This window comes from Sapajus apella, unplaced genomic scaffold (genome assembly GCF_009761245.1).
Source record: "Sapajus apella isolate SASKATOON/1434 unplaced genomic scaffold, GSC_monkey_1.0 scaffold43, whole genome shotgun sequence".
NCBI lineage: Eukaryota > Metazoa > Chordata > Mammalia > Primates > Cebidae > Sapajus > Sapajus apella.
In genome coordinates this window covers 16854227-16865854 of record NW_022436983.1, presented here as the reverse complement: position 1 = coordinate 16865854, position 11628 = coordinate 16854227, and the positions used below count along the sequence as shown (strand labels likewise).

At 44.7% G+C, this 11628-nt stretch overlaps 1 protein-coding gene across 2 annotated transcripts; it reads right to left on the bottom strand.

Annotated features, from left to right (window-relative positions):
* Window positions 1-1156: 1156 nt before the first annotated feature.
* Window positions 1157-10386, bottom strand: PITHD1 (PITH domain containing 1). 2 transcript variants are annotated; one of them, XM_032300786.1, is made up of 6 exons: window positions 10071-10378; window positions 9339-9382; window positions 8874-8951; window positions 3673-3777; window positions 2966-3074; window positions 1157-2100 (listed from the first exon to the last, which is right to left on the bottom strand). In XM_032300786.1, exons 1-6 carry the CDS (start codon window positions 10266-10268, stop codon window positions 1999-2001), a joined length of 636 nt encoding a protein of 211 aa, XP_032156677.1. In that variant the 5' UTR covers window positions 10269-10378; the 3' UTR covers window positions 1157-1998. The 2 variants fall into 2 exon arrangements, with proteins under 2 accessions (XP_032156677.1, XP_032156678.1); XM_032300787.1 differs by lacking the exons at window positions 1157-2100; window positions 2966-3074 and adding an exon at window positions 3104-3322 and having other exon boundaries at window positions 10071-10386.
* Between the last annotated feature and the right edge of the window lie 1242 nt (window positions 10387-11628).

Sequence of the window (11628 nt, the reverse complement as noted above, 5' to 3'; positions counted from 1 at the left end):
ATCCTGGTTGATTTGAGATTTGATTTAAGAACTTTTGAGGGCCAACAAGGTTTGGTGGTAGCAGATTTTTCCTAGGACAGGCTGGAGAAACAGTAGCTATATCCTTCTAACAGCATGGGCCAATCCCTCAGAGGAGCTCTCCCAAGAGGATCAGATTCAACACTAATTCCATTTATCACCTGTTCCTGTTTTCTGCAAGGGAGAGAATACTGACCATTTCAAACCCCCTTTTTAGATACTTACATTCTCTCCAATTGCCAAACTGACTTTCAAAATTTAAGTCCAATGTCTTTAGTCCCACCTCAGACCACATGAGCTGCTCAATTACTTTCCTCACTCTCATTTCTTCTGATGAGCTCCAGAATCAGTTCTCCCTTTTTTTTAAATGTCATTCTACAAATTACTTCATTTTGTGCAAAATGAAATACAGGTTTTTTGTGTTTTTTTGAGACAAGGTCTCACTCTGTCGCCTCAGGCTGGGGTGCAGTGGCACAATCATGGCTCACAGTAGCCTCAACCTCCTTGGCTCCAGTGATCCTCCCACCTCAGCCTCCCAAGTGGCTGGGGCTACAGATGCGTGCCACCATGCTCAGCTAATTTTTTTTTTTTTTTTTTGAGACGGAGTTTCGCTCTTGTTACCCAGGCTGGAGTGCAATGGCGCGATCTCGGCTCACCGCAACCTCCGCCTCCTGGGTTCAGGCAATTCTCCTGCCTCAGCCTCCTGAGTAGCTGGGATTACAGGCACGTGCCACCATGCCCAGCTGATTATCTGTATTTTTAGTAGAGACGGGGTTTCACCGTCTTGGCCAGGATGGTCTCGATCTCTTGACCTTGTGATCCACCCGCCTCGGCCTCCCAAAGTGCTGGGATTACAGGCTTGAGCCACCGCGCCCGGCCGCTCAGCTAATTTTTGTGAAATACAGGTTTTCAACCCCACCTTCCTCTTTACATGTATGGGTAGGAGTGTTTTTGGCCTACTGTACAAAATTGAGCTTGACCTTTCCTGGAGAAACTGATCCAGCCTTGATTTAATTGTGGCACTTCCTATAACCTACCTAGTCCAAAACAACAACAAAAAATTTCAAAGTTCAGTACAGTTCCCCACGAAATGCAAGTTGCATTAGTACTATCATGAACTCAAAAGAAAGTACAAACATTTAAGTCTGGCAAGGATTTATTAGGAAGCTTATTAGTCACAGTGAATAAAAGCCATGAAAAGAGGAACTCAGATCTCCAAATTCTGGCACTGGACTTACAACACTAGTTAGAAGCTAATAAACATTAAGGATGTTCCAAGGGGAATCTTAACTAAGTCTCAATCTGACTGACCAGATTACCTCCACACACAGAAATGATCCCCATGCTCTCCCCTGACTGCTTAGCTAGACAGTGGAAAAGACCTTCTTCCCAAGCTTAAGCTATCACGCATCAGCAGGAGACTCCCGCCCTTCTAGCTATAACAATAGGACACATGTGCGTGACAGACAACTCCAAGCTGGGAAACTTGATAAAAATGCTGAACAATGAGAGGGGAAAGGAGCAAGCAGGAACAAGTGTTTCTAGTTGGAGACCCTCCTGATGGCTACTACTAACACAATCCTGAGGCGTCAGAAAGCTTCCTACAGCTCACAAATAGTTTCCTTTAAAAAAAAAAAAAAGTCACACAACATTCCTGCCACAAAGCAACATGACACTTGGAATCACATGGCCACATTGACTGGAAAAGCAAGCATTATCCATGACTGCCAGATGCCACCCAGCCCAAGACCCCATTTCCGCAGTGCCCTAGAAAACCACGATTGTTCCCTGGCACCTACACAACCCTCCCAGTGGTGTCATATCTTCTGTAGGCCAGGTTTCTGCAGCAAGCCCCAAAGACAAAGCTTGGCAGACGCTGTGGCAGCCAACTCTCTCTGGAGCCTCATCCCTTTGTCCTTCCCAACAGGTAGTCATACATCTTCACTGACATGGCACCTCTATGGGAGCCTTGGCCAGCCCTTAGGAAATAAAGTGTGTCTGTGGGGTAACCTGATGGACCCTATGGTCTGCTGGGTTGGCGGATGCTTCGTAATTGCAGATGGTCACCTCGTGTCGGCGAAGCTGTGAGAAAATTGAAGCTAGGTCAGCTGGCCATTAAAAGAATTGTCCTTTTCCACACCACACACATTGCTGGAAGTCCTTATTCAGGCTCATTTCTAGAAGTCATCATTTAATATCTCCCGATTTTGATACTTAGAAGTCGTCATCTAGTATCACCCAATTTTGATACTTTTTAACTTCAGAAAGCTGTAAAGATCATTATCAATGATTTGCCCTGTAACTGTGAAGATTCAGTCACCCTACTATAACGGGGGAACCATGAGAACAGGAACTTGTCTATTGTATTATCTTATTCCTGGTGCCTGAACAGTAAAGATTATCAGAAGTTTTGAAAGAATTTGAAAGTGAAAAACTATGAATTAATATAAATAACAATTTCAGGCCAGGCGCAGTGGCTCACATCTGTAATCCCAGCACTTTGGGAGGCTGAGATAGGCAGATCACCTGAGGTCAGGAGTTTGAGATCAGCTTGGCTAACGTGACAAAACCCCCTCTCTACTAAAAATACAAAAAAATTAGCCAGGCGTGGCACTGGGTGCCTATAATCCCAGCTACTCGGGGGGGCTGAGGCAGAATTGCTTGAACCCAGGAGGTGGAGGTTGCAGTGAGCCAAGATTTCACCACTGCACTCCAGCCTGGGTGACAGAATGAGACTCTGTCTTCCCGAAAAATATATGACAATTTCAACCTCCTTAAAAATACTTTTTAGTTTGTCAAATCAAAGTGTATACTGATAAAACCAAGAAAAATCATAAACAAACCAGAATAATTGTAACATTTGCTCTTTTCCCTTCCCTGTAGCTCCTATCACCACAGTGGACAGATATGTAGACATGAGGGGACAACCTTTCCAACCCCATCTTACCTCAGTCCACTCTCCTCTCAGGCCAATATAAAAGACCTTTGTGGTATCTGCTCCAAAATTTTTTGAAATATGAATCGAGAGATGATAGACATTTGAAAAACGAGAAATTCTAGAGGATGACAGGAATAGGGAAAGAAGATGTAAGTTACAGTTCAATGAGTATCTCACCACTATGTAAAACAACAATTCGGCTCCAACTCATAAAACCCAGGCAAAGTCAGAAAACACTTGGAGTTGTTCCTTCTCCTTTGGACAGGTAATTAATTCAATGACCATTTACTGAGCATCTGCCAGATCCTGTCCAAGGCAGTAGGGATAACCACTGCTCCTGCCCTCAAGGAACAGGAACGAGAAATGCTGCATAACCCAGCAAGAATTCTAAGGCACATTTAGTGTTGAACTAAACTAATGGGAGATACGGCAGTCACATGTAACTCTGCCTGTTGTAAGCTCACTATGCAAAGAGGAATTCTGAAAGCATCTTTACTAAAACCACCCGAGGAGTTCATTCAAACCTGCCAATTGCTTCCAAGTTAACAAGTCTGTGGCTGGCACTGAATCTCTGCCAAAAATTGACCAAGTCAAAGATCAAGTCTCTTCCACTGTTTGAACTCATTTCTGATGTTAAGAGAGCAGGAGACTGGCCAAAAATAAGTGGCGAGCTGTATAAGAAGCCACAGAAAATGGAAGACAGGCCCCATACTTACTTTGTAGCATACTCTAATTCTCCTGTAAGATCCCGGTTCAGACTAAAGGTCTGATCTGGCTCCCTTTCTGTATCATCAAAGGACATCTGTGGAATATTCTTGTACCTAAGAAAGGAAAGGGAAGAAAAGTCAAGAAATGTGCATTATCAGGTTTCAGGTTTTCAAATCTTTCTACTGACTGCTTAACTGGCTTTGGTTCTATCAACAGGAGATTGAATTTAGGGGTCAAATTTTAGAAATGGCATTTTATTGGCACTTATATACAAATATCTCCGAATATTTTTTTCTTTTTTTAGTTACCCAGGCTGGAGTGCAATGGGTGGCTCACTGCAACCTCCACCTCCCAGGTTCAAGTGATTCTCATGCCTCAGCCTCCCAAGTAGCTGGGACTACAGGCGCACGACACCACACCCAGCTAATTTTGGTACTTTTAGTAAAGACAGGGTTTCAACATGTTGGCAATGCTGGTCTCAAACTCCCGACCTCAGGTGATCCACCCACGTTAGTCTCCCAAAGTGCTGGAATTAAAGGCATGAGCCAACATGCCCAGCCTGCAAATATCTTTAATCTAACAAAAAAAGGGCTGAGATCTGCAACATAGCTCTGTGACATCTTTGAGTGGGTTAATATCACATGAGAAGCAATACACAAAGAGACGGCTCAAACTAGGTCACATGCAGCAAATGCATGGAGAAAATAAATAACTCAGCACATTCAGACCACACTGAGGATGTTGTTAAATAAAACAGCTTACTCATGGGAAAAATACATACTTTGGCAGAAACATACTACACACAGTTAAGAGATAAAAGATCACATAACCTAATGCTCAAGCAATTTTTTGTGTCCAAAAACTACACCATATACTCAGTCACCTTACAGCTCTTAAAAAAAAAAAAAAAAAAATCCAAAAAACAAAAAATAATTTGAGGGTTTCCATTTTGAAAGAACATGAAAGACTGCAACCTCACATCTAAACTGCTAGAGAGGTTGCAGTGAACTGAGATCATGTCACTGCACTCCAGCCTGGGTAACAAAGTGAGACTCCGCCTCAAAATAAATAAAAAGTAAAATGCTAGAGAAGAAAATGTTTTTGAAAGAGTAATCTAGGCTGGGCACGGTGGCTCATGCCTGTAATCCTAGCACTTTGGGAGGCCAAGGTGGGCGGATCACAAGGTCAGGAGATCGAGACCATCCTGGCCAACATAGTGAAAATCTCTATTAAAAAAAAAAAGAGTAACCTAAAAAGTAGATGTCTCTATAACCCACAAATTCTCAAAGACTAAGCCACATATCCCCACCAACTCCAGCATGTTTTATTAACACACCCACAGAGAAGAGGCCTAAATATTAGCTGGAGCAAAATGCATGTAATTTAAGAAAGCAAATGTTTACTTCAAAGTATTTCTAAGAATGACGCACCACAGAATAATAATAATAATAGTGAATATTTATGAGCAGAATAATCAGAAGCAGTATAGCACTGTAGTTAAAATCTAGAGCTAGACTTTCTGGGTTTCAAGCCCGGCTCTGTCATTTACCAGCTGAGTAAATGTGGGCACCTGATTTAACCTATTTCCTCATCTGTAAAATGGGAATAGTAATAGTACGTACTCCACACAATTGGTATGGAGATGAAACTGAATCAATTCTAAGTGATGCATATATTTTAAAAACTTCAATATGGAAAAGTTCAAACTTATACATAAGTAGAGAGAACATATGAATCTCCACATACTTTTCACTCATCTTCAATGATCGACATTATGTAGATTTTGCCTATCAGAACCCAGGAGGCAGAGGTTGCGTGTGCGTGTGTGTGTGTGCGCGTGCGTGTGTGTGTCTGTGCGCATGTGTGTGTGTATTCCAGTATGTACCTCTACATAGGGCTTTTAGACTGGGCATGGTGGCTCACTTGAGGTCAGGAGTTCAAAACCAGCCTAGCCAACATGGCGAAACCCCATCTCTATAAAAAAAAACAAAAATTAGCCAGGCTTGGTGGCAGGCATCTGTAATTCCAGCTACTTGGGAGGCTGAGGCCGAAGTTGCAGTGAGCCAAGATCACGCCACTGCACTCCAGCCGGGGTGACAGAGTGAGACCTCATCTTAAAAAAAAAAAAAAATGCGGGGCGCGGGGTGGATGTAATACCATTTTACAATTGACAGTATCAACAAATAAAAAAATTAACAGCAATTCTTTTTTCTTTAATTTTTTTTTTGGCTGGGCACAGTGGCTCACTCCTGTAATCCCAGCACATTGGGAGGCTGAGGTAGGCCAACCGCTTAGCCCAGGAGTTCAAGACCAGCTTGGGCAACATGGCAAAACCCCATCTTTGTAAAAAAAAAAAAAAAAAAAAAAAAAGAAAAAGAAAAAACATAAATTAGCTGGGCATGGTGGCACACATCTGTATTCCCAGCTACTTGGGAGGCTGCAGTGGGAGGATTGCTTGAGCTGAGGAGGTTGAGGTTGCAGTGTGCTATGATTGCAACACTGTACTCCAGCCCAGGTGACAAGGTGAGGCCCATCTCAAAATATATAAATAAATAATTTTTTTTTTTTTAAGCCTTTCTCTGTTGCCCAGGCTAGAGTACAGTGTATGATTTTATGATCTTAATTCACTGTAACCTTTAATTCCTAGGCTCAAGTGATCCTTTGGCCTTGGCCTCCCCAAAGTGCTGGGTTTAAGGCATAAGCCACTGTACTCAGCCCAAAGGTAATTATTTTATTTATTTTTGAGACAGAGTCTTGCATCGTCGCCCGCATTGGAATGCAGTGGTGTGATCTTGGCTCACTGCAACCTTGGCCTCCCAGGTTCAAGTGTTCTCCTGCCTCAGCCTCCTGAGTAGCTGGGATTATAGGCACCTACCACCACACCCAGCTAATTTTTGTATTTTTAGTAGAGATGGGGTTTTGCCATGTTGGCCAGGCTGATCTTGAACTGACCTGCTGGCCTCAGCCTCCCAAAGTGCTGAGATTATATGAGCCACCGTACCCAGCTGAATGGTAATCCTTTAATAATACGTTACGCCTCATCTGTGTTCAAATTTCCCTGATTTAATACTCTCAATCTGACTTTTCTGGATGTGTCAATGGCATGTCATAGTTGAATGGTTTTTCTGTATTACTTGTATAGAAAATAATGGTACATTTTACAATGATATCTTACATTTGACAAAGTATAATATATGTAGTGTGCTTAGAACTGAGGGCTATGCAATCCATTCAATCAGCCCCAACGTTGTATAAAATAAAAGAACTGAGGGCTATGTATTTGTGTCTGTTCAACCAAAATTGGTCACTTACTGTGTTCCAAACCTAATCTAAACTCCTTAAATGTTATAACTCATTTAAGCCTCTCCACAATCTTATGAGTATGCACTGTTACCATTTCCATGTTACATATGAGAAAATTGAGGCACAGAGAAGATAAGTAAGGTCTCAAAGTCATGAAGCTAGCAAGTGGTACACTCATTATTTGCACCCAGTTGACTCCAGAGCCCACACTCTAAATCACAATGCGGCATGGATATCTAATATTCTTAGGTCGGTCCATCAGCTTTCAAGTAAATGAGTCTCCAAAATCATCAGATCAAAGGTACTATTTCCTTAAAATGATTAAATACGTGGATTTGCTTTCAAATTCACGTTTCTAATACTCAACTATAGTTTGTTTTGTTTTTTTTTTTTTTGAGACAGACTCACTCTGTCACCCAGGCTGGAGTGCAGTGCCACGATATTGGCTCACTGCAACCTCTGCTCCCGGGTTCAAGTGATTCTACTGCCTCAGCATCCCAAGTAGCTGGCAAAACAGGTGCCTGCCATTATGCTCAGCTAATTTTATGTATCCCTGGCCTCCCAAAGTTCCAGGATTACAGGCATGAGCCACTGTCCCCAGCCAGTATCACTATCTTAAATCTCTCTAAAGTCCATTTAAATTGATCAATTTTTCAGATGAAAAAAAATTTTTTATTTTTTGAGACACAGTCTCGCTCTGTTGCCCAGGCTGGAGTGCAGTGGCACAAACTCTGCTCAGTGCAACCTGCACCCCTCCGGTTCAAGTGATTCTCATGCTTCAGCCTCTCCAGTAGCTAGCATTACAGGAGTATGCCAATGTGCCCAGCTAATTTTTGTATTTTTAGTAGAGACAGGGTTTTGCCATGTTGGCCAGGCTGATCTTGAACTCCTGTCCTCAAGTGATCCACCCACCTTGGCCTCCCAAAGTGCTGGGATTTGAATTTGTATTTATTTTTATTATTATTTTTGAGATGGAGTCTCATTCTGTTACCCAGGCTGGAGTGCAGTGGCCAGATCTCAGCTCAATGCAATCTCTGGCTCCCAGGTTCAAGCAATTCTCCTGCCTTATCCTCCCTGGTAGCTGGGATTACAGGTGCACACCACCATGCCCGGCTAATTTTTGTATTTTTAGTACAGAGGGGGTTTCACCAGGTTGGCCAGACTGGTATCGAACTCCTAACCTCAGGTGATCCGCCTGACTCAGCCTCCCAAAGGGATTACAGGTGTGAGGCACCATGCCCGCCCTATTTATCTTTTACTGGTTTTGTGGGATAAGCCACTGCGCCTGGCCTGAAATTTTTAAATGTAAAGTTCTTCTTATATGTTTCTCCAACACTCAAAAAGCAGTTTTCCCTTTCTTTTAGGAAGGCTGTCCTGGAATAAGGTAAGCTGCCAAAAAGAGTACTAGCTCTGGTGGCAAAAGATTTAGTGTTACAAGAGGTATACACGACTTTGCTAACTAAATGCCACACAAACTCAGGTGGAGTAATTCTATGTCAATAAAACACAGGCTAAGACCATTACTGTATGAAATAGCAAGGAAAAATGTTGAAGCTAACCCCAAGAATAGACTCCATAAAGATCATAAGATCTCCAGCTAGTTATTAAGAAAACTGCAAAGTCATCAACAAATGACATTTACACAATGCTCTCTGAATGAATCGTGTCACAGTAAGTGCTTTGAAATATGAGACAAGCTATTGGGGCTAAAAATGCCTAATCTAAAAAACCCATTAATTCACGAAGAAATATGTGTATTCCAATGCAGAATGAGAACAGGACCAAGACATTTTAAAAGGGGAAATGTTAAACCCAGTAAGAAGAAAAATGACACTATTCTGGAATAAAATGTTACCAGAAAGAGAAAGTTAGGAGCTCCTTGAGGGTCTAAGCCTTTGCCACTTACAGTCTCATCTCAGAGGGGTGTGAGTCATCGTCCTCTCCCATTATAATGATGCCTTTGAGCTTGACATTGCCCGTAAATCTGCCAGAATGCAAAAAAGAAGGTTGTCAACCTGGGTTTGAATACCTGTTTAGTTGTGTGACCCTGGGCAGGACCCTTCCCCTGTATGGGCTTCAGTTTACTCATCTGTCAAACTGTACTAAATAATTTCTAAGATCCTGTCTACCTCTAGCATTCTACAATTCTAAGAAATCTACCTCGATTTCTCAGGTATTGTTCAACAAATACATCTGTTTCCAGTCTGCACCAAAAAAGCTATGATGCTTTTCTCCTCAAACCCACCAAAGTAATTTATCCCATTTCTAGAAGCAAATGTGTGTTCTTGACACAACCAGTGAATGAATCCATCTGAGGAGGCAACTGGATACAGCCCATTCAGCCTGAGGTAGGCACCAGGGAGATACTTACGGAATATTAAACAGAAGCTCTTCATCTGCATCACTTTCAACAAACTGGAGGGGGGGGAGGGGGGAGGAGAAAGCAACAAATATTTGCTGAGAGCCTACAACTTCAGGCATCTCCCACCCTGTTCTACAACTGGGGTGCAATGGAAATAGTCACTCTCCCTTGGTTTTCCAAGACTTACTAACTTGAAGCTAATCGGTCTTATCCAGTGTCCTAACCGCCACAGCCATCCAACTGGAAGGTTCTTAATAAAAACCCCATGAATAAATTTCAAGGGTCGAAGAGCCTCCTGAAGTGTGAACTGAAAGGTAGGTGCTTAATGTCCATTTTTCTGGGGAGAAGGTCCATTGCTTTCAAACAGATAGCAAAGGGGCCTGCGACCCCACAATGTAAAGAACCTTTGCTCTACACGGGAAACACCTTTCATCTCCCTAGCTCATCTTCGTCAGGTGATATGATGAGGCAGCCATTAGGACCAATGGCCCTCACCGTCATCCTCTCTAACCCACACAGCACTGGAATAGAGCGTTAGACTGTGTAGCGACAAAACTGTTCCCTTTCCTTCTCGGTCTGTTTCCCTATATGCTAGCCTCCCAAAGAGCTGGCAGGAGACAGGCACGGAAAAGCGCTTGGCAACCAGGCTGTCGTTATTTTTAACATCAGAAATGAGTACGCTGACTGCCCGAGGCCCCACGCGGACCCCGCCCCGCCCGCCCCGGGCCCCAGGCGGCCCACCTTGGAGCGGTCGGTCCGCTCCTCCCATGGCTTGAAGACGCCGCGGCCGCTGCCCTCACGGCTCTCGTTAAGGCACTGCAGCCGCTCCAGGTCGATGCGCAGGTACAGACCATAGGCCAGGCCGCGCTGCTCAGGTGGTTCCTCCCGTTCGGCGGCGCAGCGACAGCCGCCCCCGCCGTGGCTGTGACCGTGCGACATGACGACGCCGCCACCTGCTCGTCCTCTCGGCCAGGCCGCCGCGATAGCTCGGCCCGGCTCCGCTCAGTTCAGCTCCGGCCGCCAAGCGCGCCGCATCCGCCGCGTCGTAAAAGGCGCCCCTACGCGGCGCATGCGCCCGGGGAGAAGGCGGGGCGGGGCGGGGCGGGGCGGGGCGGGGCGGGGCGGGGGCGGGCGGAACTGACGTTGGACGCGCGCCTCCCACGTACCAGAGTTCGTGTTGACTCCTTTATCCCTGGCGCTGGAAACTGCTACTGTCCCAGCTTCTCAGGTGTGGAAACTGAAGGACAGAGAGATTAAACAAACGGGTGTTCTGAGTAAACTCACAGGCTGAGATTCGAATTGTCCTCTCCCTCGAGGCTGGAGCCTGTGCTGTCTTCCTTGACTGCCACGTTTCTTTGCGAGCTGATAGAGGAAAGCGTGCGGAATGATAAGGCCCTGGAGACTGCAGAACGCGAGCTTATCGCTGTCCCACACACGCACGCTTAGGTGTCTAGAGCTCCCAGGCCCACTTGCATAACCACTTTCTTGATAGCTGAGTTAGAACTTGACAGCACGGGACTTTGTGCGCGGCCAAACCTAGAGACTAGTCCTTAGTCTGCTACTGGCCGTTGTTACAGCTTCAGTCATTTCCCCTATTCTGAGACTCCGTTCCCTCGTCTGTAAGGTGGACAGAATAATATCTGTTTCATAGGATGACAGTGAGTATTAAATAATGCAATTAAAGAACTCAGCAGGCCGGGCGCGGTGGCTCACGCCTGTAATCCCAGCACTTTGGGAGGCCGAGGCGGGTGGATCACGAGGTCAGGAGATCTAGACGGTCCTGGCCAACATGGTAAAACCCCGTCTCTACTAAAAATACAAAAATTAGCTGCGCGTGGTGGCGCGCGCCTGTAGTCCCAGCTACTTGGGAGGCTGAGGCAGGAGAATCGCTTGCACCCAGGAGGTGGAGGTTGCAGTGAGCCGAGATCATGCCACTGCACACTCCAGCCTGGCGATAGACCAGGACTCCGTCTCAAAAAAAAAAACTTCAACAAATGTCTGACACCTGATAGGCATTCAGTAGCCCGATGCTTATTATGTCAAATCCAAGCATAGCCACCTACTAGCTGCGTGGCCTTGGGCAAGTGACTTGATCTCTCTGAGACTCAAGTTCACCCACTGTAAAGTGAAGGGATTGGACTAGATGATCTTTACGTTTCCTACCCCATGTGATATTTCAGAGTACTGTTTTCAAACAGCTAGCTGTGACCTATCAATAGGTTTTAAAATCTGTTTAGAGGATTGTGACCAACATTAAACACACACACCCAAACACAATAGAATGTATCACATATTTCAA